This window comes from Actinia tenebrosa, unplaced genomic scaffold (assembly GCF_029948245.1).
Source record: "Actinia tenebrosa isolate PJP-AT-01 unplaced genomic scaffold, QUT_ActTen_1.0 PGA_scaffold0__85_contigs__length_37466705, whole genome shotgun sequence".
Classification (NCBI taxonomy): Eukaryota; Metazoa; Cnidaria; class Anthozoa; order Actiniaria; family Actiniidae; genus Actinia; species Actinia tenebrosa.
Genome location: NW_028292569.1, coordinates 14,235,846 through 14,263,304, shown reverse-complemented (window position 1 = coordinate 14,263,304; position 27,459 = coordinate 14,235,846). Strand labels below are relative to the sequence as shown.

Genomic DNA, 27,459 nt, shown 5'->3' with positions numbered 1-27,459 from the left:
AAGATGACAATGAGGAATAGCGTAAGGAAACTATGCCCAATGCAAGTGGGTCTCATGGGGCCGGTATTGCTCAAGAGGTAGGATTGGAGAATCATCATCCAACATGATTGCTAGGTTTAGCGACTCGTCCACAAAATATGGCACTAGCGTGTTGTTTGTTTTGTGTGTGCGTCTTTAAGTCTGGTGTCAACACTGTTAATTCTAGTTAATCATCATCCAACATGATTGCTAGGTTTAGCACCTCGACCACAAAATATGGTACTAGCATGTTGTTGTTTAATCTGTTCTTATTCCTATTGCTAATAGAGTAGGACCTTAAGGATTGGATTCCACTCCATGACAGATGAGCTCATGTAGACCATTCCATTCCTGGACACGGTGGCTGGTGACGCGTTATCGATGTTGTGAGGCTCAAACACGATCTTACATTGAGGAGACATTGGAATACGATCACCGTTGGCTAGTGTCAAGGTCTTGTTGTCGTCTAGGACACTGTTTAGATTCTCGATCCAGATGGCATCTACTGGACCATCCAGCACTATCCAGATGTTTTCACCTTAAAAAGAAGAAGAAAAAGAAGAAGAACATATAAGAACGATATCACTCTCAACAACATTACCACCACCACCATCATCATCATCAACACCATCATCATCATCATCGTCATCACCACCATCATCGTCGTCGTCATCATCATCACCATCACCACCACCATCAGCACTATCACCATCACCAGCATCATCATCATCATCACCACCATCATCATTGTCATCATCATCATATATTCATCATTATGTAATCATCATCATTCACCATGATTCATCAGCATTTTCATCATCAGCACCATCAGCATAATCAAAGGCACCATCACTACCATCATTATCATCATCGTCGTCTCCATTACCATTACAATTACCCATAGTCAAGTATCTTAATGAAAACGGAATTGAAAAAGAAAGAAACAAAAAGAAAGAAACAAAGTAAAGAGTAAATGGTTTTCCATCTCTTTTCCTCATTCAAAACAAGCCCTCTATACCTTTCTTAGCCTTCAGTGTCTTCCTCCACAGCGTAGAAAAGATCCCATCCGTCCAGTCATTAGTAGCGACATCTAGTCTGCCAAACATCTGGGGTGCTGTGATGGCTTTTGGATTCATTCTCATCTCTCGATGAGGTTGACCGCAGTCACCCATGGCTTTCATCAAGGTGTTAATACAAGTGGTTTTACCAGCTCCACTGGGCCCTAGTGTCATCATACCATGGCGTACACGCTGGGTCTCGTAAAGCTATTGAGATAAAAAAGCGTAATAAATCTGTGGATGTACCTAGTGAAAACAATATCCAAAGTTGCCCGCGTTTTTAAAGGGGGAGTGGATTAGTGAAGACCCTGGAACGACGCTTCCTGTTTCTGCAACTGCGTTTCTAATGCATAGAGCGTTGTATAGAACAGTTGTAGAGACAAGTTCAGAAAAAAATACACATAAATAAAATTAAAACAAATACATCTGGTTTTTATTTTAAAATGGTGAATTGTAGCCAACAGGCAAAAGTGTCAAAAATATGAATAGGTGAGAAAAAGGTAGGAATAAATTTGGAATCTAGAGAATTGAACAACTACCTGGATGATCTTTAACACCCAAGGAGCATGGAAAATAAGACCTGCTTCTTCGGTATTTTTCTGTATGAATCCTTCTAGTTCAGGGTAACCAGCTTTGTCCAGGACAATACCAGGGAATAAATCATTGATGAGACTAAGGAACAATGGTTCATCTTCATCGACCTTGAAATCAAATCAGGACACAAAAGATGATGGTTAATGATCCTGATGGTGATGATGACGATGATATATGATGATCATATGATATGATGATGTTGATGCCAGTATAACCAAGAAGGCAAAAATATAATGATTATGCAAATGCGTGTTGCTCTTGTTGCTGATGATGGTAACGTACGATGATGATGATGATTGTGTTGAAGAACATGACAATGATGATAGAATTAGTGATGGTAATGGTGATGATGTTGATAGCGTTGTTGTTGATGATGAATATGCTGATAAAGATGATATGATGATGCTACTGATGTTGATGAGCTACTTCTGCTGCTGCTGCTGACGATGGAGTATTAATCAGTTGTCTTGACAGCTATTATATGAGATTCATGCTTTCTATTCTCTAGGATTGAACAGCAGACATTTGAACATCATATACAGTTGCTGCAAGAAAAAAAAAATCTCTAAAGCATTCATTCCTATTCTTACCAGTTTGGATAAGTTCATATCTCTTAGAACCCTCATGACTGATGTGGACTCACTGTCCTGAGGGTTAGCTCGTTTGGCTGCTCCAAGAGTACGCAGCACAGACAGAATATTACGAAGACCAAAGTCATAATGAACCTGAAATACAACCGATAATTCATTAAAATAAATGAGAAATGGCTGTTGAAAAAGCTAGACTTACTAACCTGTTTGCTCAGTTGCTCTTCACAAAGTTTGTACAGGGTGTAGAACTTCTGGGCCAGGATCACGTTCTCGATGAAACCACAACTGGCGAGTTTTACTCTCATGATGATCTGCAAAGAAACGGATGGTTAAGACTCACTAGCAATAGTAATAATGGGAATTGATAGGAGTAAATGAGAATGAGAGTCAGAATGGGAGTGAGAGGGAATTAAATGGGGGTAAAGAGGAATAGAGGGAAGTGAATCAACGTACGGGAGCGTAAATGGAAATAAAATGCAGCTTTAATAAATATGCTTTTTCGTACCTGTCTGTCAGGCACCATCATGGCAACCGTTCGAAACTGGATTTTCAGGTTTTCTGGCAACTCTTGACGACCAGCATAACCGGGATTCTACAGGCAGACAAAAAAATATTACTTGATTCTGAACCAAATCGTATTTGCTTAGAGTGCACCTAACCCCTGATACAATACTTTCAGTATTGATTCTACATAAAGTGAATAGTTGAATGGTGAAATATTTTTTTCATTTGAATGTTGCGTCTCGTTCGTTTTTTGCAAAGTATAAACCTTTATAACTTATAGACGCAACATTTAAATGAAGAAATATTTCACCATTCAATTATTCACTTTATGTAGAATCAATACTGAAAGTATTTTATCAGGGGTTAGGGTTTGAAGAAGCACTAGTTCTTATTACTGACCATTGTCAAAAATATCCCAAACTCTGGATTCAAATCCACAACATCTCCATCACTGAAGATAAACTGTTTCTTCCTGTCTTTCTTTGCTGTCAGCACGATGTAGATCTGTTGTGCAGCCACGGACAACACAGGGAGCTCAATACGGTTGAACTCGTCAAAACAGCCCCAACTGCCAGACTGGGCGAGGCCTGGAATATTACAAGAAATAGATGCCTTTTAGAAGATATTTTATAAGGTCAACCATGTCAATATTTACAAGTGTACCTTTGTAGATGCGACCCAGACCACGGAAGTCCATCTGATCAGAGCAATTAAAGACCACAACATACTTTCCTAGAGCTTTACCCATGTCCTTGGTGGTTTCTAGTTCACAAAAATACAGATGGTTAGAACACACCCCCTTAGGGTGGGCCCTTCTGGAGGGACTATGATACATGGTACACATATGCATATCATATCATATGCTTCCTATTTCCATCGCTGTTCGCTAAGAGCAGTATTTGCATATCAGAATATGAATATAAGTGCTTAACCAATAAAGAGCTTTGCTAATAAAAAACACAAAATCTGAATAAGTGTGAGTTCGATTCCCGTTGAAGCTTGAAATCATTTTTTCAAGTCTTTCTTTAAAGCGTTCGCTTAGATCGCTCATTCACTGTGATGATCAACACATCTATCATTATTTCACCACAGTTCTACCCATTCAATATTCACACTTATTACATATAGTGGCTTGATGAACCCAACAAAAATGACCGCTCGCCAACAGGATTGGCTTCATAGCTCAGTTGGTAGAGCATTGCACCGGCATCGCGGAGGTCATGGGTTCGATTCCCGTTGAAGCTTGAAATCATTTTTTCAAGTCTTTCTTAAATTACAACGTTCGCTTAGACCGCTCATTCACTGTGATGATCAACACATCTATCAGTAATATTCAATACCTGTTTTTCCTGTTCCTGCAGGTCCGGCCGGTGCCCCACCCATAGACATGCCAAGTGCCTGTGCAAGAGTGATATAACATCGATCTGTCAATGGTGTAATGACCAGTCTGTCTGTGCAGCCTAGGAACTCGTTCTGATAGCTGAAGTCCACGTCAGTGATAGAAACAATGCAGTCATCGATGTCGTCTTTGAAGTAGAAACGGGACTGTTTTAGCCATTCGAAATCTGTTACAGAACGAATGTGCATCTTGACCTGCAAATCAAATATACCGTATCTATGTCATTACAGTGGGGGAGGAGTGGGTGGGTAGGATAGTACTGACGCTGCCAATAAAACCTTGATCTTGACGCCAGAGAAGTTATTTGCTCAGTTTACATTTACAACTAGTTTACATTTCTAACCTACCAGATCGTCAAAGATGTCTCTCTGATGCACGTGGATAGTGACAAGGGTCTCAAACTTCGTTCTTTCCATCTTGGTCAGTTCTTGTGTGGTTACGTCAATAAGAGAGTTGAGGATGTTGAGGAACTTCTGATTGGTTGTTGCCATGATCTTCTTGTCTTGACGGGCATGCTTCAACGCCTCTTCCGCATCTCTTGTCCATATCATTTGGATGCCTAGTAACCCGACCTACAGTAACAAAGCCTTTACTTTGGGACTAACGTATGTTTGGGCAAATTGTAAACAATTTGCCGTGAGAGGCGCAGGAAAGGATAGCTCAGACAGTCATGGGTGTCACTGGTTTAGATAACACAGTTGCATGGTTTCAGGTGAAAGTGAAGTTTAGTCAGGAATAAGGATAGTTCAGACAGTCATGGAAGTCACTGGTTTAGATAGCAAAGTCACATACCTGCGCAGGAAATGAATTCATGAAAGACATCAAGGCAAAAGACGGCTCGTTGATCGCATGGTAGGCATCCCTGATCACACCATGTAGCGACGCCATGGCCATGTTTAATAGCTCACCCAGCCATACTTCCACGTTACCTTTGGCCATTACTGGGTTTTCAAGCTGAAAACGTAAGAATACGCCCCATGAAAGGCTAGAGCTTGAATACTATCATGTCATTGGGAAAGAGCCGAAGAGATTTGGGACAAGGCCAACCAAGTTTTTGCGCAGACAAAACGGAAGAGTCATCATTATAATCATTAATCCAATTATTCTTAATAGAATTTTGAATACTTGTTACTATATTTCCAGAAAGGTAGATTGAATAAACTGATTGATTGATTAATAAGGTTCTGCCACTATAGATTTGAGAGTACAATGGGTTACGACATTTATTCCTTTAGATAGAAGGGTTGTTAATTTTTCCATGACAGCCCATGGTAATTAATCCGGCACTCCCCCCCCCCCCCTCCCCCCTCCTCCCCCCCTCTCCCCTCTTTCTCAAAAAGAAATGCCCCATCATTCCTACTACAACATAATGGAGTGTGACTGTGCTGGGTGCCTGGTGGACAGCGGTAAACCATTTTTTAGACTATAAGTACCATACTCTTGACAATTAGATGAAGAACCACTTCTCCCGTCTTTCCCTTCACACACATAATTATATTATTTATAGGATATATTAGAGTAAGTTCGATGACTTACCTGTACAGTTTCTCCTTCAGAGGACACAATAGCCAGAATCCTGTCGTAGTCTTTATCATGGAACTCAACAGTTTTTACGTTGTCAAACACGTTGAGAAGGTGAGCCTAATAGGAAAATGGAAATTTGATGAAGATGAGTTATCGGTAGAGGTATCAATCAATAGACGTCGGTATCAATCAATAGACGTCCCAGTTTTGCTTAGTTGAGCTTTTATTTCTAAATCATGTCAAGAATAAGGAGGGATGGAATTCATAAATAAGGAAAGAGAAAAATAAGTAAGACAAAGAAGAAAAAGGCAAATAGGAAGGAAGGAAGGAAGGAAGGAAGGAGCGAAGAGGGGCATGGAAAGAAGAAAGAGTTGAATGCAACTTCAGTCTGCTCTCGCTTCTTGTTTACTTTTTTCTCTCTCTCCTAGAAACAATAAAAAAAGCTGGGAAGTTAACTAAATAATGCTTTTAATACCCTACCTGTATGGTGTGAGAGTCGCTAGCCTGACCAAGAATCTCCAACAAAGCGGGATCTGACACGAAGAAAAACCGCGGGAATACTAAACGCTTCTTTTCAAGATATCTGCAAACAGAATGACAGAGCTGTAAGACATTAACAGTCTTGCCTGCATGTGCCAGGTTCTATAGAAAATACCTTGGAAAACCCAGGATGAATAGGAAGAAAGACTACAAGAAAAGAACTAACATCTTACCCGGTAAGAGACTTCTGACACAGTTCTAGCTGCTCCAGCAAGTGTGGTAGTAACTGTCCCAGGGTCTCATCGCCAACACAACATATCACAACATTGGTTGTCTCGTGAGCTCGTGTCATGATTTTCACCCAAGATTTGTCGATACTAGCAAAACGCTTGGCTTCCTACGATTAGAATATCAATGGAGCTAACAAATACTACTACACTTCCCTCTGTACTCTACCCAAAACTACTCATAATAAATAACTAATAAGGAAATGAGAAGGCCAAGAAAGCTAGCAGCTGTAAAAAAGCCTTTATCATCGATTCTTCGGTGCACGTTATTCTTCATGCGTTTCTGGTAAATATGCCGTTATCTCTGCGTATCGTGCTCTATACTCTAATAGAGCACGTTCGTCCACCAATCGAAGCGCATTCCATAAAGGATTAAACTAAGCATCAGTATGATGTGTAACTGACCTTTGGCAGCTGTTTAGCAATGTCTCCACCTACAAACACAGCTTCTAAGTAGACCCAGAGGTTCTGCACTACCATCCAGTTTTCTATGATGTCTGAGGTATTGGACAACTTTTGGACCCACAGCTGGATTTCCTTCTTGAAAGGAGCGTTATACCTTAGAATACACGAACAAGATCTGTGTTAGCCATTTAACGTATCATCATTGTATAAGGAAAAATAATGGTTCAGTTTTGTTTGGAGAACTTAATACTGCTAATGTTATGGTCCCAAGTGTGGTAGCACACAACCTGATAAGTGCCTCAAGGGCGGATCAAGCAAACATTTTAGGGGGGGGAGGGCTAATTGAGTTTAGGAGGGGCTAACTGAGTTTCTTCCGTTAACACAACGAAAAACAATATAAAAAAGCATCGTTTTTTTCTGCTGAAGGGGGGGGGGGGGGGGGCTTCAGCCCCCCTTTGCCCCCCCCCCCCCCCCCCCAAGATCCGCCTTTGACTCTCTTGACTGAATGACTCGTTAAATGACTTTCCCTGGTGTAATCACAAAGCTAGAGCCTTTTGTGTACGTCCACCGTAGTCTTTTTATTTATGAGAAGTGCGTATTTATCTTCATTACTTTTTAACATACATATAGCCCTTTGAGTATGATTCTCAGCTAGATTACTTGTGGATAAGCAATGAGCTTAGCAACAACCATATCATATTTATTCTTTTAGGGAAGGTCTACATTGCCGCCCTATTCCTACATTACCTGTTGCTAAGCAACGAGCTCAACATCATCAAGCTGTCTTCCAGTAACGACACGATCTCCGAAGTCTCCGCGCCTTTGAGCAGAAGTTCGCCGCGATTCTTGAAATTGGCAAAGGAAAATGACTGGGAGCGCCATTCAGCTACTACTTGACTAAGCTTAGCTTCAATGTCTTTTTCCTTGACTGCTGAGATACAAATGTCCTGAGAAAGCGAAGATATATATTTGTATCAGACCTTGAAACAGGACTGTCCTTCCATCGTCTATCGACATGGGCAGCGGAAGGGGTGGGGCAGGGACGCTATAGCCCCCCTCCAACACTTTTTCCCTCTTTCCCTACAAGTCTCTTATATTTTATTTATTACTTTATTTAATTTATTTTCTTAATTTTCTTATATTCTTAATCTTAGCCCCCACTATTTTTAGGTTCCTCCGCGGCCCCTGATCGACCTATGTGCAGATACAAGGGAGCGGTCAAGGAAGTATGACCTTTACATTTCAACATTTCATATCATATTATTTCTTCATCTGTCACCTTTTTAAGAACCTCCTCGGCTATGACGTAATGTTTTCCCATTTCAGACCACGTGTCATTTCCTAGAGTATAATTTCTTTGTTTAACGTTTGTGCTCGATTGCACACGAGAAGACACATGAATATGGATACAACTCAAACAAAGAATATTATTTTCAAGGGAATGACACGTGGTCTGAAATGGGACAACATTACGCTCGAGCGCTCCAGAGCCGAGGAGGTCTATTCTTCGTCTCTTTGAGAGTATTTTGTGGGTTGGGGGTTCAAACAACTTAACAGAGATGTGACAGTCACTCGACAACTTAACACATCCTGACCGAGGGCGACCACTGAGCGCTCCATCCATCTACAATTCTACTGACCACACCCTTGAAATAATGTGACTGGTCGCTATTGAAATTTCAAACCGAATTTTATTTACCTCGATATCTTCCTTATGCTTCAGGATGGGTGCCTCCATGATGTTTCTAAGCTGGAAGTTTTCATTCTCTACATCAAACTTGTGTCCTGTAAGGTTGGCTAGTCTATCCCAGTGACGTTCTTTCATTGCTTTGTTAGCCATTAGCTCAAGCAACGGACAGGATTCACTGAAGTCATCGACGGTCTTTTTCAGTTCTAGGAAAGCATCCCATTCTTTGAGGGCCTTGGGAAGCTTGCGACATCTAAGATTGAGAAAAAATGAACGCAATGTTGGATGGATGGATGGATGGATGGATGGATGGGTGGGTGGGTGGGTGGATGGATGGATGGATGGATGAATGGATGGGTGGATGGATGGATGAATGGGTGGGTGGGTGGGTGGGTGGGTGGATGGGTGGGTGGATGGATGGATGGATGGATGGATGGATGGATGGATGGATAAATTAAAAGATGGACAGACGGACAGACGGACAGACGGACAGACGGACAGACGGACAGACGGACAGACGGACAGACGGACAGACGGACAGACGGACAGACGGACAGACGGACAGACGGACAGACGGACAGACGGACAGAAGGAAAAGAAAAGAAAAGAAGAAAAGAGGGAGAAATAAAAGGAAAAAACAAAAGAAGGCAAGAAAGCAAGAGCCGAAATGGTGGGAAAGAACAGAAGGATTAGAGGCAAAAAGGAATCCAGTAATGTGTAGCCTATTTGAACTCTTTAAAAGGAGGGACTATGTTATCTAAAGAGATAGTGAAAAATATGAACGTAATAGTAATAATAGTAATATTAGATGGACATAATATATTAACCTGTTTTGGAAGTCCAAGAGTTCGCTGTTAATCTTCTCAATGTCCACCTCAGTCCACAGAATATCATAGTAGCCACTAACACCATCAATCACAGCATTGTACAGGCCATAGAGCTTTTGTAACAAGCCAAGTTCCTTCTTTATACGAGCAATGTCTGGGTAATCTGTCACTTCCAGACCAAACAACTGTTCTCCGCCACTATAAGTGATGAATTTGCGCCACAACGCATCGAAACGGCTCTGTGTATGAGGAAATTACAAATGGTTGTAAGAGAGTCTCAAAAGTGCTACAAGTGTATTGCTTTTCAGAGTTAGTACCAATGGTTGTCATTTTTGTTTTCTTTTATTGAATTTGGGGACTCCTAGAAGTATCGTACCCATGTAGGGAGCCACGTGTGATCTAATTTCTTCTTTTTGTTATATTGTTTTGATAAACCTCTATCCAGGCTATTCCCTTTTTTTGTTTTTGCCAAAGAGTATCATTTATAGACCTAATAGGAATAATATATATAGTACCTGGAATACACTTAGTCTGTCGCTAGCTTCTTGTGGTAATATGCCACTAACCATTGGTCCAGCCTATAGAACAAAATTGCTTTAATGAATCAAACAGGACGTTGCATTTTATACCATTAGAAATTATAACACAGCCACGATATAACGCGCGCTCTGATTGGTTAATTAACGTGCGCAAGCGTGCATCCAGAAGTGGATGGTGCACGCTGACGTGATTGAGTAGCTCGCGCTATGTAATAAAGATTTCGTTAGAAATAAATTGTGTGCATGCAGAAAAGGATATACGCACGCTAACCATTGACCATTCCTTAAACAGTAACAATGATGCTGCGCCTACCGTGAGGTATTCGTCGGTAAAACAGAAGACGTCATGTTGGAATACTTCCACACTGTCCAGTAGAGCAGATTTGAATTTGGGCTGGATCTCAACCAAATGGCTTTGAACACCTCTCTAAAGGAAAGAATGGTTTAAGGTGGCTGCCTACTTTTGAACGTTCGAATTGAGCCCACGATGAGCGCGCGCTCAAAAACCGCTGAAAAATCTACAAGATTTTATTGAAGAACCATACGCGTTTTGAGCTTCAACAGGGCAAAACCCTCAAATTTTGCACGGGACTCTATATTTTTTGATAGCTCATTCGAAAAAACTCCTAAAAATCTAGGTTATATCAACATTTTAGGAAAAGTTTAAATCAGGAACGCGTGAAAAAATAGATTTTTGTTCGACTTTATGAGATTTTTTAAGAGCACCGAAACTACAAAATATGACAAATCAATGTATCTCTCTGTCTTTTTGTCGAAAATATCCATGTATTATTGTAGAATGATTGACTAGCCTTCATTCATGCAATCATATAGTCTGCAAATAACTATTATCTTATTCATCTTAATTTTTTTCTAATCACTTCCGGTGGCGCAATTTCTACTCCAAAAGCTCGTGCGTAGGCTTCCATTAAATGCTGATTATCTCGAAAACGAGCTCGGGACACCCTATTTTTCTTTCCAGATTTGGAATCAGCATTAAATTTCAATTCGGAAAATCGAAGTTTTAAAAAAAGCTTAAATCAATTTCCAAAAGTAGGCAGTCACCTTAAAATAACCATTATTAAATGAAAATGATAACATCAAACATTAAGAGCTGAGATAACAAGAGAGAGAGAGAGAGAGAGAGAGACGCCCAAATATGAAAGTGTAGTCTATCTGTTAAAGAATACTTTTTAGGAATTGAATAGATTTATTTTTTATCATTTCCATAGCAATTAGAATTTCTTTATCTCTATAGGAATTTAGATTGAAGTATTTATTATTTGGGGAGGTATATACATGTAGTTTCAATTTTGTAAAGCGCATTTTTATGGAAAATGCGCTAAATAAATTAAACATTATAGCATAAATATATCATTACGTATGGATTTAGATTTCTTTACATACCGCTTGTGAGAGAAGCTTTTCAAAGGAATAGCGAAGCGTATCCACACGTTCTACTTCTTCACGAGCCACAGCTACTTCGAACTTGTTCAGCATGGAGTACGCTTCCTACTCCGGCAGAATTCAGATATGAAAAAAAAGAAAAATGTTGTTAGACAAAGACGTCAAACTACTGATTTCGTTTCTCGTATAGCTACCACACTCATTTTGAATGTAGAGGTATGGATTGAGAAGATCATTCTCACCTCAACAGGTCCTAGAGTCATATCGATTCGAATCTCATTCTGTCGAACATCTTCCAAAGCAGCCATTGCACTCCGCACGTCCTCCAGGTCGTTGATAGGCCTGCTTAGTCGTTTACTGTAGTCGGATAAGAACTGTGTGATCTCATCCATACAAACACGATACTTGTCGTTGATACTGTGACCAAAAAGGAGCTTCCATGCTTTGGTTTCCACCGATAAAGCGATCTTGAAAGACTCTGTGTTGAAATAAAATCGTAATGAGAAATTGAGAAGCGGAAGATAACCGGTAAGGAATAATAATATTCAAAGGAATTGCTGATGGTTTGAAATGGAGAAAATATATAAAGGAAAAACAAAAGAAAAAAGAAGAAAAAAGAAGGGGAGAGAAGGGAAGAGAGGAGAAGAGAACAGAGCAGGGGACAGCACAGCACAGCACGGCACAGCACAGCACAGCACGGCACAGCACAGCACAGCACGGCACAGCACAGCACAGCACAGCACAGCACAGCACAGCACAGCACAGCACAGCACAGCACAGCACAGCACAGCACAGCACAGCACAGCACAGCACAGCACAGCACAGCACAGCACAGCACAGCACAGCACAGCACAGCATAGCACAGCACAGCACAGCACGGCACGGCACGGCACGGCAAGGGAGAGCAGGAGAAAGCAGAGATGTAATACCTGAGTATAACTCGATAGCACCATGGCCAACACGAAACGTCGGCGAGATATTATCGATTTCTTGTTCCAATGCCTGATATCTCAAGATCTCGCTCTTGAATTCTGACAACAAAGGATCGGTGGCTGCAAATGCCTGAAATAAATTTAAACACAGATTAATATATTTAAGTGCTGGATTCGGTTATTTTATTTTTATTGTTTTTTTGGGGGAGGGGATGGGGAATTCCCACCTACACCATGTGTGTTAGGCGTGAAGGGCTTTTAAAACAGCTTACCTTGACAACGTTTTCTTTGTCCCCTTCCCAGATATGCTGGTAAACGTTGAACTGCTCCAAGCATTTGATGACTTCAGCTTTTGTAGAGCTGATTGAAGAGGTTATGATCATCAACAGTTTGGTGATGTCTTTGTGTTCAGATACACTTTTGAAGTGGTTCTTTAGCTTCGTCGCAAGGAGTTCTTCTTCTGTTGAGACAAGAAGTATATTCAGCATAAGAATTATCCTTTTCAACCGACGCCATCCCTCCATTACTCTTCCCGCTTGCTTCAAGCCACTCTTTCTTCTACCACTTTCTTTTGCCCAACTGCTTCTTTTCTTCCCATAGGAAAGTAAAAGAAGGCTCACGTGACTTAATATTTCTATCTACCCACTCTTCCCCTAATGACTTTTGCGGTTTCTTTTTCCTCTAGCACCCTTCTCATAGCAACTAAGTGGGAATTTCAAGAATTGGTAGAGCACTTTAATATGATCTACCCTTCCCTCCCTACTAGCTTGTTTCCTTTTAGATCCCCATCCCCTGTAAAATATTTGAAGGCCTATCACAGCTTGTTTTGGTCAGTTAGCCCTAATTTTATCTATATAGATTTTATTACTAGATTCTGAAGCTCGTTCTGTTTTTCTGGTGTGTCCAAGAAGATTATCTCCTTCTAGCATGATCATGAAAACTTTGAATCGTTTCTGGCCCCACTGGGCTACAGATCGGCTGACTTCTAACACAGATTGAGAGGCTTTGTTCAGTGTTTGTTGGATGTCTTCTAAAGATGGATGGATGATCTGGGAAAGACAGAAAAATGAGAAAATAGACCTAACTCTTTTAGACTCAAAACATGATGTTTCAAGCACACAACTATATCATCCTATCACTACCAAACTAGAAGAGGTGTTTCCCCTCTGCAAGGCTTAGTTGCGCGCTGGAGCTAAAACCAGAACGCAGGGCAGAAAAAGACTTTTTCCCGTCACTAAATCTTACCACTTGAGGGATAGCCAAGGTGATTTCTGACTTGAAGAAAGGCCCCTTGATGTAACTGGATGGAGTTCCACTACTTGCAAAGAAGGCACCTTTGGAGAATGTCCTTGTAGAACTGAAGTTAACAATAGTTAATAAAAACATTACAAGAGAGATCTCCGACAGGAATCGAAATCTTGAGTGCAAATACTTGTATTTTTTGTTTTTAATACTCATTTGAAGGTTTTGATAATAATAATTACCCCATTCTTCTCCCTAAAAAAATGAAACCGAAAAAAACGTGAGTGTATACTAATGACATTGTCTACCTTTCCTTTCATATATTTGAGTCTTATTCTAAGTGCATAGCAGATTCTTATGGAGGAAACGTGCGTTCAATACGTAACAGTTAAATGGCTTCTTTATTCAAACACTATGATTGGACGATTGATATAGAACTGAAATATTTGAGATTACCTAGTACAAAACACACGTCGTTTGATGCCATCCAGCGCACTTCTCGTGGACTTCAGAAGTGCTTCAAACGTCCTGTGATTGAAGTACATTATCAACTCTTCTATCTCTTCTTCCAGTGTTTTTTCATCAGTGGGTTTAGGTGTCTTCTCTCTCGGTGGTTCTTTGTCCTTGCCCTCTTTATTGTCTTGTTTCTTTTCCTTTTCTTTGTCAGCCGTCTTGGCCTTTGCGCCCAGCTCAGTGATGCCTATTTCTTTTAGTGACTCCTTGAAAATATCCACGATTTCGTAAACAGCGTCTTCGACGCGCAAACTCAGTGTATCGAGAACCTTTCCCATTGACGCACAGGTTTTCTAGTATCAAATTACAATAACAGTTCGGTTTGCAGTTGACTGACATATTGCTGGCTGCAATCAGTGTAGTGGAAAACAAGCTGAATCGTTGCATATTAGTATTAGAGCCTGTAATCATTTGTATAACTTACTCCACTTGATGCTCGTCTCTGAATCTGTGGCGCTCAAGAAAGGTTTATGTGTAACAATCCCAATATCAGCTTATTGTTGGGAGAATTACATTATAATATGTGCCTGATCGTTTAACGCATAGATTGTACTAGATTTATATGATTATATTATCTTCGTTGTTCGGAAAAGAACCATGACAGTATAGATGAATACCTTTGTTCTTGTTAGGAACTGTTCTGTCGTCCATGGATCATCGCCAGGAAGTTCGCAGAGCGTGGTGGTGCTCATTTCGTCCAACACAGCATCGATTCTTGCATCTCTTATGTCATTTATCTTGAAAGAATACCATAAGAACCACACTTCCATCAGTTTTGGAGAGATAGCTATACCCAATTTGACTACTTGACGGTGCAAATAAATAATTGGGTGGGGATGGTGGTTAGGGAGTTTTATTAGACCCAGCACCTACACTCAGGGTGTATTAGTGCACCAGGACTGGTCTTAACTTAGACAGAATGATGATTAAGAGTGCAGGATTTACCTGTTTGACGAGTAAGTCAACTTGCCGAAGTCTAGTGTATACATTTTTCATGTAGACTTGAATATTCAAGGAGTTCCAGTTCAGCATTATGACACCAGGACTAATGGCAGCTTCGACCTGTCGACAGTAGTGTAAAAAATACCGGTGTATCAAGTGACTGTAAAGCGCATTGAAATAAAGAAAAAGGTGCTTTTTGGTCTAACAATTTCAGTACGTAATACTCACCCTTTCAATGTGCGGGGACATTAGAGGTTGGAAGATACTTGGAATCTTGTCCTTCACTTTCTTTACATCTTCAATCATCATCTTTTGTAGAATAAAGATGCGCCGATGTTATCTATGTTTTCTCTACTCTTCTCAACAAATATAACTCAAAAATGAAAATAAAATGCTTTTCGTCAGAAAGAGTTGCCTCTGACTTTTTATAAACAAAATATATATATATATATATTGACTGCGCGCAACTCTTGAAAGCATATCTATATGGCAACGATTTTGCGCACAGGTTGTACGACTTTGTGGCGCGTATCACCGCACCTAGCCTCCTACACAGACATTCTTAGGGTCTGTCACGCAACTTTTCGTGGGGAGGATAGCGTTGCGTTACAGACACAAAGAACGTTTGCGAAGGAGGCTCAGCGCACCATACCTCACAGAAGTATGCCAAGATACACTACCCAGCGTGCACCCGTCCTACCTTCAAGTCATCAGCAGTCCTCTTGAGGATGTGTCGTTTCATGAACATTAGTTTAGCATTCTCGGGGATTTCTAGTTTCATCTTCATCATGCATTCAGTTTCACGCATGAGTTTGATGATCTGAGGGTCAAAGTTTACAAGTAGTTCACGCGTGTTGGGGATCGCGTACCAGAAGAGAAGCCTGTAGCCCTAAGAACGACATACACAAATATTTTATACTCATATCATTGCAACTAAAAAAGAAAGCAGGTCATATACGTGTATAGCATAATACCAGCTAGCTAAGTTATACATACCAGTCTTAGCAATCTCAACTTCTTTCACCCAAGCTCGATGATACATCACCTCAAATTCAACAAGAACTGTCGCCATTCGATTGAAGTTCTTGATGATGACTCGAGCCTCTTTAGTCTTAAGACATGACGGGTGTGCCTCAAACACGTTCATTGGATCACGGATGTGCCTCATTCAACTGTCGAGACCAACTGATGCTGCCTGCGATCTGAGGTAAGTCACGTGCTAATGGAGGGTTGTTGCAATTGGCTGCATAAATCTATCATAACAAGATGAACAGTGTAAAAGAATGACTAGCTATAGATAGTCAATGGTTTGTAATAATTCTTATACAGTAGTGAGGGGCTAAACAAATTAAGTGGCTAACCTTACGGACGACTTCAATCTCTTTGCCAAATGTCATCAACAGTTCCTGATACTTTGCCTCTATTGGTCCTTCTAGTCTTGGAATTCCAAGCTTCTCAAATCTAAAACAATGTATCTGGCATCAGCTTTGGATCTGAAGACTAAATACCACTTTGAGGGATGCGTTTTACTGTCCGGCATTCTTTACCTACCTAACTAGCAAGTCGAGAGCGTTTGAGGTGGACTTGAACTTCGCAAACGATGAATTCATGAAGTTCTGAAGGTGAATCTGGAAAAAGGGATGAAATAGTCATATAGGTATTCTATTAAGGGCTGGTCATCAATCAACAGAGGGGAAGGGTGGAGAGGGGGTAGTCTAACGACTAGTTGCCACAAGTGTTTCATCCGGCTTCAAGGTAACGACATTATCATTATTTCATGGAAGAAGCGCGCGCTGCTAGCTGGGCTCGTCGTTTCACTTGACTTTTGAACATTTTAAGACGTTATCTATGATAAATAAGAGGACAGTCAGTGGAAATCTATGAGCTCTTCTGCTCCGTAACCCATCCCTTAATAGCAGTATACGACTTCTTGAATGAATCTTAAATGCGTAAGTTTCTTTTGGAAGTCGAAAGTCAGGTGCTTTCAGAAATGTTACCTCTAATTCAGTGATCTGGCGTTTGAACTCAGCAAAATCAGAAACAAAGTCAGGTCGTCTGTGATCCAGTGGGTCGTAGGGCTTTTTCCGTAACGTTGAATAAATGTGATTGAACTTGGAGCCCATTGATTCAATGCCTTCGATCATGGACTTGGAGAGGACTGAGAATGTTTCCAATGCATTCAGGACCTCGATGATCTGTAAGTATGAAGGAAAAAAAAAAGAGATGAATCCGGGTGTACATAAAACTCGATTGCGGAAAAATTTCACATGTTTTTCTGGTCAGCTTCTGCCCATATCCCTTAATTACCTTGATCACTCTTCTACAAAAGGCATCAAACTTCCCAAATATCGACATCTCAGAAAACTCAAAAGGCTTTTGACTTGGATCCTGAGAAATCCTCACTTTGGTCTTCTGAAAGCATGTCTGGTACGCCTCGTTGAGATGCAGGCATATCTTGAGCTTCTCTATGAGTGGCTGACGTGGTTGATCCCAGACGCGTGTCATTCCTCTGTCAGTCACAAAGTTCTTGCACGCTCGAACCATCTGATTGGTCACCTGTGCACCAATGAAATGTAAGGTCTAAGTTGATGGTAAAAGCAACTTAACTTTTGATTTACGAGACAAGCATGTAACGTATGGTACGGTAATACGGCCAACATTGTCGAGTTGCCGTTGCAGAACGAATGTTACTCGTATTTCCACTCTGCGCGCAGCTCGTTTTTTTCATACAAACTACATCCGGGACAATGGTGACATATTTTCCATATCCTCACAAGTGAAGATGTCGATGACGTCTTTTCCAATGGTTTCAACAAGGTTTTGTTCGTAAAAGTGTTTGTGAATATAATAAAAAGATTATACGTTGGCTTGAAGATATGAAGTTTATCTTCACGTGTTTAACTTCATATCTTCTTGTGTTGAACTTGATGTCTTCGCGCCACCGTCTTATATCCTCTATGCATGAAGTAAAAGCTGACTGACTCTCTGCAACAAAGTAAGCTCATTGCGCGCAAGGTCGTAGCAGCATTCTGCAACTTATATAACGTAACATTCATCACACAAATTTTGTTACACTTTTTTGTTACCAGTATTATGCGTGTACAAAATAAAAATTAATATATCTACCTTGATAAATAGCGCTGTCATCCGCTGTGGTGTGTTGTAGTATCTTGATATGGCGTGGATCATTTGAATAGAATTTATGAGCACTGCGATGCACTCGATCATTCCAGCCTGTTCCATCAAACAACAAATGGGACGCTATATAACACTTCGCTTTCCCAACTTTTACGCGCTAGATTCTATCGGTTCTTGGGATGCCACATGGGATTTCGCTGCCACCATGTTAGTGTTGGGTTCTTTTGTTATATCAACCAACACGGCCGCCACGTCTTTTACCAAATTCATCTCATAAGAAGGGATGCAGCACTTTTTGTACTAGTAAACTAGTGTCCTAAATGGGCTGGTGTATGTGGACTGGGATTTAGTTATTCAGATTGAAAAATAGTATCTTCACATTATAGATTTTTTAAAAAATTTAGGCTGTGAAATGAGACTGGAACCCTTTCTTGACAATCACGCTCTCTCGCGTGCAGTTTTTTCTTATAACACCTAATACTAACCGGGTTAGCGCGGTACAGTGGTTCACAGGCCTTCTCTAACGTGTAGAGGTACTTGACGTTATCTTTAGATTCATTGGCTGCGTCAGTAATGCGACAGTCTAGCTTCTTCCATACCTTGAAAAAGAAACAAAAATACTCTTTTATATCTGATAATCGCATTTCATCATTTTGTCATTCATTTTGTCATCTCATCCCTTCACTCTTTCGTCTGACTCTCGAGGCGATACATCACTAGGATGGTAACTTAAAGAGAACCCTTTTTTTCATTTCAGAGTGACCTTCTCTTGAAAATTATCACTTTTCCGGTGACGCTCCAAGAAGATACAAACGTAAATAACGTTTTCTTTCCTTGTCCCTTTTTTAAACATTTTTCTTTGTATTTTTTTCCTTACAAGAATAAACCTTAAGTAATATTTGTCTCGAATACATTCAAACGATCGTATACAATCATAATAAGAAAATAATATTCCAGTTGTTCCAAGCAATATATTATTATATTCAATACTCAGAATTTTTTCAAATTTTTTTGAAAGACTTAGAATTTTCAATTTTTGAGTCTTTCAATTTGCAGATGCATAAATTGCTTCATATACTGCGAGGATCAGCTCAATTTGATAATATATTATCCAGAGTAAGTTGGGCTATTTATCGTACCTTCAAGACTTTAGATTTGGCTAACTGAAGGGTTTTAATCACAGCACGAATCGCAGGACTTTTGATCTGCTCCACTAGTGAATTAAACTTTGCCATTCTCATTTTCCAGTGTTCGAGTTCTGCCATAGGTCCTGTATCATCGGCTTCTCGCCGCATTTGCTCGCTTTCTGCCAACACCTATAGTAAAGCAAGTTTAAGAAGTACAAAATGCGTTGACATGGAGGAGAAAATGAGCATAGGAGGAAAAGGTTGAGTGGAGATTTCCGAGGCCGTCATATCTTTATTAAAATGACGTCATATTTACCTGTTCTATCTGTTTGCACCAACATTCTACTAGTTCTTCAAGCTTGGCAACCGTTTCTTGATTTGCTGCGATTTCCTGATAGTCCGCGTGCGTCTCACACTCACTGAAGTCAACGGCTTCGCAGGGATGTAAGACCACGGCCATTTCTGCGCTAGCAGTTGCACCTTGGAATAAAATGTTTAGGTGAAGTTGGAAACAGAATATGGAGCAGAGAGGGAAAAGTAGAATGAATGAATGAATGCATGACTGAACTTAAGAATAGATTTTTGGATGGGTGGATGGATTGAGGGAGGGAGGGAGGGAGAGATGAAGTGGAATGGTAAATATCTCACGGAAGGTTAAAAGCTAATTTTGATCTTAATAACCATGTACTCACTGTCAGTGAACTGCACAAAGGAGTCAAGTGAGTCCAAGAATTCTTTCTTGGTTTCTTCTCCCTGTGGAGTATCGCTCAAGTCACCCCACCTTTCCATCGCTTGTATGGCAGGCACGTATACAGTAGTCAAATGGTTCTTTATCGCCTGCATCAATCCCTTTTGCGTTAAGTCAATCACTCCGAACGATAAATCCTGCAATACAACTAAAATCTCTTAATATCTTCATAATTTGGCAAAAGAAGATAAGTAACAACAGATATTCGACGTCCATTGCTCCACTCAGCAACTCAGACACTGACATTTTAAAAGTAAAAGTAAATAAAAGTGACGATGTGACATTCCCTTACCTTTCTAATCCGCCCCCCCCCCCCCCCCCCCCCCTCTCCTCTCTTTCTTTTTCTTAACTTTGTAACGCTTACGGACAATTACAAATCTCCGTTGCTTACCTCACCGATCGTTCTCAACTTCACTTCCCTTTTGTTGTCATTCCTTATGCAATATACCACGATTCCCTTTAGCCCCTCTTGCAAGCCATCTGTGAGGTGAAGGGTGAATGCTTTGGAAGACTTTGGAGTTTGCATTATCGCACGGGCACGGGCCTCTGCGTTGACAAATTGATTGCACAGTCAGGCAATTGTCTAATAATTTTATTTTAATGTTAAAAGCATGAAATTAGACATATATATATGAAGACAGCTTCCATTCTTGCGCTTCAGTTACGCTAAAAGTGTTGGTTATTGCGTACAGGTAATCTTTATCGAAAATCTTTTTTTTTTTACCTCGGACTTTGAGTATATTTGAGGGATAACTGTGCACGAAAAATGATCAACTAGAATCAAGAAGATAAGGACTCACCTGTCGCTTCATCACGACATTCTTGAAAGAAAAACATCAAGGATTTTCTCCCTCCCACAGCTAGCATGCTATCAAACAGATCCATCGACTAAAACAAAAGAAAGTAGATGGGATATGACTGTTTAGTTGTTTCTGAGGGGCTACCACGCCCCTCCACCCTTGTTATCAAGAACCTAACCCCAAAATAAGCCTCCCTCTTTCATCTAGTTCGCAAGAGCTCCTGCCCACCTCGCCCTCGCCCTCAAAAAAAGATTGATCTCCTTCCCCACGTTAGCAAGAGCTCCTCTCCCTACTTCCAAAAAATAAGATTTTTTGCCATGATATTATACCTCTTCAGATTCAATAATGAACTCTTCCATTACATTAGTTTCAATCCCGTCCAAGAAATGGCTGACCATCTTGATGACGTATTTGTGTTCCTCGACGATTCTCTTCCTTCGTGCTTCCCGATTCTCTCTATTTCTTTTCTAAATAACAAAGTATTAAATATGTATTAAACCATATTTTTTTTGCATTTCCAGGGTTGAGGGTTACCGAGTAAGTTGACTCTTTTAACTTTCTCCTTAAAGGTTAAAAAATTACCGCAACTCAAAGTATACAAATCAACAAGAAATGAGGAAGCAGACAAGCCTTTCTTCCTACCAATATACCTGTCTTTCTTTCATTGTTTCTCCAGCAATGGGATGCACCATATGTGAAGCTATACTCTTTCTTCTTCTGTTTTTGTCATGATGGATATGTGCACCAGTTCGACTGCCCTCAGCATGAAGACCTGCATGGTTGCTTTTTCCTCCCTTTAGGTCGGCTTTGCTTGGCATGTTATTGACATGTCTTCCCTCCGCCATTGTTTTTTGTACACTCTCTCTCTTTACCTAGAAAAGAAAATTGACCCATTTCGTAAGGTTTTCTTTTAATAGCATCAAACAAAGAATAGATGCAAAGTGTAAATGATTTTGAATTTCAATACACTTTGATGGCAATTTATTTTCATTTCAATCTCAAGCGACAATTTCAAAACGGAAAGACAAAAAAAATACAAGATGGCGTAGACAAAAAGAAAAAAGAAAATCAAAAATGTTAATACAATAAATAATTTATTCAATGAAAATAACCACGTTACACATACCTTGTTATCCTAGTAGGCTTCTAGCAATAAAAACCAGACTACACTTGTCTAAAAAGAGGAAAAATTCATGGCTTTTTGGAGATACAAACGCAAAACTGTTTTCAAAAGAAAAGCAACAAAATTTTGGAAAAGAGAAATTTACGCGCCATCAAGACTCATCCAATCACGTTTGTTTATCTGATACATGATTGACGGGATTTTAACCAATAGGGAAACGGAATCCATTCAGCTGTAATGTACAGCGGTATTGACCATGAGAGTTCGGTGGTCTGTAGTTCATGTTGCTGGGAGAAATTGTCCATGATCTCCTGATATTTTAGGATTTTTGCATTAAAATATCAATCAGAATGATTTATAGAATGGTTTTCCCGCTACTTATGAACTTTTTGATGTCTTTGATGACATTTGCATTGTCAATGAAGGTGATCCCTCGAATGAAAGGACTGTTTCAAGCTGCAGGAATGGCTGGCAAAGATCTAAACAAGAAAGAGAACGACGAACTAATGTAAGATTTGACTATGTTTCATCATCATTACACTGATTAAAATAAGCGTAATTTATAGGGGTAATGATCATTTCATAATGTATCGTTATTATTCACGCGTTTATCACGTGATAGTATCGTAGTCCATCACTATGAAATGGACTAACATCAATAAAGATTTATAATATCCTAATAAATATAAAAAGTCTTTCAGATTTTGCTTTTTTAATACGTGGCATCCATGATCTATATTCGTGGTAAATAGTGCTTAGATAAACACGAAGTCGTAATTCTAATGTACATAAAGTAATAATATTTTTTAACAATAATCTTCTTATTTATACTCGTATTTGAGAATAATAATATGCTACTACGTAACATCTCCAATTCCACTCACATACACAACCAACATTCGAATATTTCATGCAACTCTCAACTCTCATGTTGATTTTGATGTTGAACCCAGAGTAATAGCTCCTTCTTGTCTCTGCAGCCCTGAGGGACTTGGTGTGGTGTCTGGTGCACTGTATTTGATATGTCTGTTCTTATTTATTCCATTACCTTTTCTGACCATTTGGTTTGAGAAGGGAGACTATGACTTTCCTCATCATGAAGTAAGTGATTGTACTACCTAATGAATTTTAATGTTATAACTCACTTAATTTCATTATTCTTGCATGTGTGTGTACAGCTGTGTTCATTTACACACTCACCTGAATAGGGAATTTTTGTATATCAATCAAGATCAGTCTCATTCGTTCCATCTTTGCATTCTTATATTTCAGCTTTGTGTGACTCAGAATTGAGGGGATCTAAAAAAAATTTTTTTTGCTTTTTAAAATTTTCTGCTGTGTAGCTATCAAGTCTTCTTTAAAGTGTATATGACACGAAAAAATTTTAATGTTAAGAATGTGTAGTTTATTGGCATTAATAAGAATATCACGGTTAAATTTGTTCCAAAAACGTATTTCTCTAGAAATTCAAAAAAATTTAGCACGAGTTGTGACGTCATTTTGTTTACAAGTCTCCAGATTTAGTTGCAAATACACGAAATATGTTTGAATATAGAATCTTAATTTCAAGTAGTACACTTTTCAATTTCCCAACATTGGAAGAGTACTACGTAAGCTATCAAATGAAGCTGACTAAAATATGTCTTTTGTTGTTAATCTATATGAATTACAATTTATATTTAGTACATTACTACTGAATCTAGAGTACGTGTCAACAAAATGACGTCACAAATTGGGATTAACTTTCGCAAATATCTCAAGAAATAAGCTTTTGAAACAAATTTTGTTACGATATATTCATTATTACTAACAAACTATACATTTTAAATGATGGAATGTTTTCGTGTCATATACACTTTAAAAAAAGAAATTAAGCTTTGAAAAATAAATTTTGTAAATTTTTTAATTCCGATGTTAAATATGGATTTCAGTTGCATTTATATGGTTATGATCAAATGTTTGCATTTCAATTCCCATTTCAATTCCTTTTTTTTCATATTGTTCACTAATTCATATTCCATTTCTTCATTTTCAGTTTGTAATGTTCATAGCAGGTCTACTGTCGATCTGTTGTATGATATTCCTTGGTTTTGCTGATGATGTATTAGACCTTAAATGGAGAGATAAGCTTGTCCTGCCTACCATGGCTTCCTTGCCTCTTCTCATGGTCTACTTTGTTAATATTGGTATCACGACAATCATTGTTCCCAAGCCACTCAGGTTTATCTTTGGATTTGATCTTGACCTTGGTCAGTATTGATTACTTTCTTTCTTCCTTTCTTTCTTTCTTTCTTTTTTCTTTTTGAAATTTTTTTTTTTTTAAGTTTTTTTTTTTTGAAATTTTTTTGAAATTTTTTTTTGATTAAAAAAAGGTGATTCTTAGTATTGCTTACTAACAATCACATGACGTTTTGGAGTTGACTGGGGAGCAATTAATATAAGACTAGAAACCGATGTCAAAATTAGTCCTCAAAGTATTCTATCTTAATATTTCTACTGCCTGAAACCAGAAATCAAGATACTCATACAACCTCCAAGATCCTCCAAGCTTCCAAATGTTAGTTGCCCCCCAATGAAAACACCAATATTACCATAAGGGACATCTATTGATAGTAACCAATTAACTTATTGTTTCTTTTAGATTCATGACTAACTTATTGTTGCATCAAAAATTTCTGTCCATGACCTCCATAATATATAACTTCCAGATAACTGGGTTTTCAACTTCCCTTGATCAATATCAAAAAAATTGTTAACTCAGATTGTTCTTCATATGTATATTTAATACTTGGTATTGAAGTAACCAAAGGATGGGAAATTTTTGTGACTTTTGTCTCAATCAGTGCTTAGCAATGAAAATGGTGGAAAATAAATCTACCCTCATTTGAAAAGTATTGATTTTTTATATGTTATTGTTCAACAGGAATACTGTACTATGTATATATGGGCATGCTGGCAGTATTTTGTACAAATTCTATCAACATTTTGGCTGGTATTAATGGTGTTGAAGCTGGACAATCCCTCATTATTGCTGTCTCCATAGCCATTTTCAACTTTTGTGAAATACAAGGTTCTTGTTGTTGGCAGGCACATTTGTTTTCGTTGTATTTCATAATGCCATTTATTGCAGTGTGTGCATCGCTGCTATATTATAACTGGTAGGTGTGATTGCGTAGTTCCAAAAATTATCCATACCCCCCTCATGGAGGAATTTTTTTAAGACATCCCCCTACCCCCGGAAATTCCAATTTTCTTTCATACAAACTCTGTAATTTTTGTTCTTTCTCTGACCCCCCTACTCTTCCAAATTCCAAATTCCTCTGTGGGGTGGATATGGATGATTTCTGGAACTACACATTCAGCTTTCTTATAGTCATTTAACTGTTAACTTGTAGAATAAATAAATGAATGACTAAATTATATAAATAACTAAATAAATTATTACTTAGGATGCTAAAATTTAATGTATCTATAAGTAATAATGATAATAATAATAATAAATAATAATGAAGATATTTTATTTTGTTATATTATAAGGTAATGAAGCAACAAATTAAATATGAAAACCACCAATAAAAACGATCACTTTCTAATTGATGGGTTTCAATCAGCTAAAGAATCTATTGACTTCTCTAAATGGTAGTCGAACACTGACCACCCTGTGCTGTCAACCAGAAAGAATTCGATTTTTGATATACTTTTTAATCACCTCTTATAGGCTAAGTGAAAGCTATTGGTAAATATATTTAGAGTCTTTAATCTTTGTCATTTCCAGGTACCCATCTAGTGTGTTTGTTGGCGATACCTTCTGTTATTTTGCTGGGATGACATTTGCTGTAGTTGGTATCCTTGGTCACTTCAGTAAAACCATGATATTATTTTTTGTTCCTCAAGTCTTTAATTTTGGGTTTTCTTTGCCACAATTGTTCAAGTTTGTGCCATGTCCTAGGCACAGACTGCCAAGGTACGCTAAAAATATGTGTATTGTGAATTATTTGACTGTGTTGTTGAGATTTTGACTAGCTCTCTCAGTCCAAGCTTAAATCTTTACGAGTCATTGAAAAGAGAAAAATCCCAATGTGGTTTGCAAATACTAGCCTGCATGCAGCAACTGTAGCTATGGCTTTATGCAACATAGCAAATATAGATGTTTGTTCACAATGTAACATAGGGAGGGGTCAAAATAGCCAGTAGGTTTGTAAGCAACACAGAAAATCACACAAAATCCCCCTAACAACATTACAGATAAGACAAAAAGTTCCCCTACTCTTTCTCTATGTCATCACTGTAAAATATATCAATTGCATTTTGCTGCATCATAACAAAGTCTATGGTACATTATGTCCATGTATGAACCTTATGTCCTAGTTATTAGCATGTTCTGCACTGTATGAAAGCTCACAGTAATTTTTCTTTGTGTTTCAGAATCAATAAGGAAACGGGTTTATTAGAAATGAGTGAAGCAGTGTACAAGACATCAGACTTAAATCCTTTGGGCAGATTCGTTATCAATGTCTTTCAAACTTTGCAGCTGATAGAGGTCAAGCATAACACTGGAGAAGATAAAAAATACACTACGTTTAGTAACTTCACTCTTATCAACTTTGTTATTAAGATACTAGGTCCACTGCATGAGAAGACTCTTGTATGCATAATATTAGGAATACAGGTGAGTTTCGTAATATGCCATACTGTCAGTTGCATCGGTACTGTTGCATCTGCTGTTAACACATGTGCAAAAAACATATTTTGACACCACGTCGAATGTCAAAGTTTCACATTATTTAAGTTAAAAGTTTTTTGTGCTCACTTGAGGACTTTCATGGTGAGAAAACAAAGAAGTATCTTATTGCTAAAATAATTTCCTTCATACTCATTCGCTAAAAACTTGTGAGACTCAATATTCCTTCAAGTGTAGCGGCAGCATGTTTTTTTTTAAACTAAGCAAGTGGAGAAAACGTTTAACTTTGACATCACGTCAAAACATGTTTTAAACATGCATTAATGGGTAGATGCAATCTACAGTATGCTTGTCATCTTCTCGTTAGTAATAAACAACTGCAAACTTGGTTTGTTTGGAGGTTGTTAATCACCTGTGTCTTGCTTCAATTCCTGGACTTGGCATTACGTGGGTAGAGTTATTGGGTATCTCCCTTTTTGGGGGGAGTTTTCCAGTTTTCCACCTTTTGAAAAATCCAACATTCTAAATGACTTTGATCATTCATTAATCCCAGCCTGTTTTTGTTTCACAGATCCTTGGCAGTTGTGGTGCATTTTTCATCAGATATCAGATGGTCAGGCTTTTCTATGATGTTGAACAACATCACATGAAATGAACTCGCAACATCCACAACAAACCAGAACAAGAGTAAAAATAATGGCATAAGCTGCATTTCTACTCACAAAATGTATGAAGAATTCGTAAAATTTATTAATTGAAATTTGTTTATAAATAAATGTTTGAAGAACTTTAACAACTAACAAAACATTTGGTCTGTGTTTCTATTCAATGATATACCATATTACATAATACTCTTCCACAATGTATATATACCAGTCCATAGACATAGTGTTT

General features: G+C 38.8%; 2 protein-coding genes, 1 non-coding gene and 1 pseudogene across 3 annotated transcripts; 2 read left to right on the top strand and 2 right to left on the bottom strand.

Moving 5' to 3' along the window:
* Positions 1-299: 299 nt before the first annotated feature.
* Positions 300-14,284, bottom strand: LOC148913556 (dynein axonemal heavy chain 5-like). Its single transcript, XM_089034228.1, has 27 exons — positions 13,950-14,284; positions 13,497-13,608; positions 13,120-13,300; positions 12,524-12,711; positions 12,249-12,381; positions 11,562-11,797; positions 11,320-11,424; positions 10,226-10,339; positions 9,889-9,951; positions 9,374-9,612; positions 8,559-8,799; positions 7,607-7,806; positions 6,860-7,013; positions 6,401-6,564; positions 6,168-6,270; positions 5,700-5,804; positions 4,956-5,117; positions 4,511-4,735; positions 4,105-4,357; positions 3,428-3,526; positions 3,164-3,351; positions 2,766-2,852; positions 2,464-2,571; positions 2,261-2,395; positions 1,616-1,777; positions 1,037-1,283; positions 300-556 (listed from the first exon to the last, which is right to left on the bottom strand). Exons 1-27 carry the CDS (start codon positions 14,282-14,284, stop codon positions 300-302), a joined length of 4,596 nt encoding a protein of 1,531 aa, XP_088890354.1.
* Positions 3,937-4,009, top strand: Trnaa-ggc (transfer RNA alanine (anticodon GGC)). Its single transcript has one exon. It is a non-coding gene; the product is annotated as a tRNA-Ala (tRNA).
* Positions 14,285-14,572: 288 nt separating the features above from the next.
* LOC148913555 (dynein axonemal heavy chain 5-like) lies at positions 14,573-21,606 on the bottom strand (annotated as a pseudogene).
* A 557-nt stretch (positions 21,607-22,163) lies between these two features.
* On the top strand, positions 22,164-27,370 carry LOC116303775 (UDP-N-acetylglucosamine--dolichyl-phosphate N-acetylglucosaminephosphotransferase). Its single transcript, XM_031713377.2, has 7 exons — positions 22,164-22,392; positions 22,865-22,985; positions 23,920-24,133; positions 24,808-25,042; positions 25,660-25,848; positions 26,310-26,553; positions 27,137-27,370. The coding sequence occupies exons 1-7, from the start codon at positions 22,235-22,237 to the stop codon at positions 27,218-27,220; spliced, it is 1,245 nt and encodes a 414-aa protein (XP_031569237.1). The 5' UTR covers positions 22,164-22,234; the 3' UTR covers positions 27,221-27,370.
* The last annotated feature ends 89 nt before the right edge of the window (positions 27,371-27,459 follow it).

What these genes read in the sequence shown, in the direction of transcription:
- LOC148913556 (XM_089034228.1), bottom strand. Translation starts at nt 14,284, where the DNA reads ATGGGAAAGGTTCTCGATACACTGAGTTTGCGCGTCGAAGACGCTGTT. An exon ending in CCTTGGCTATCCCTCAAGTG is followed by an intron (nt 13,301 to 13,496) that starts GTAAGATTTAGT and finishes TGTCTTTCCCAG; the next exon opens with ATCATCCATCCATCTTTAGA. An exon ending in ACAAAGAAAACGTTGTCAAG is followed by an intron (nt 12,382 to 12,523) that starts GTAAGCTGTTTT and finishes AATTTATTTCAG; the next exon opens with GCATTTGCAGCCACCGATCC.
- LOC116303775 (XM_031713377.2), top strand. Translation starts at nt 22,235, where the DNA reads ATGATTTATAGAATGGTTTTCCCGCTACTTATGAACTTTTTGATGTCT. An exon ending in AAAGAGAACGACGAACTAAT is followed by an intron (nt 22,393 to 22,864) that starts GTAAGATTTGAC and finishes TTGTCTCTGCAG; the next exon opens with CCCTGAGGGACTTGGTGTGG. An exon ending in TGGATTTGATCTTGACCTTG is followed by an intron (nt 24,134 to 24,807) that starts GTCAGTATTGAT and finishes ATTGTTCAACAG; the next exon opens with GAATACTGTACTATGTATAT.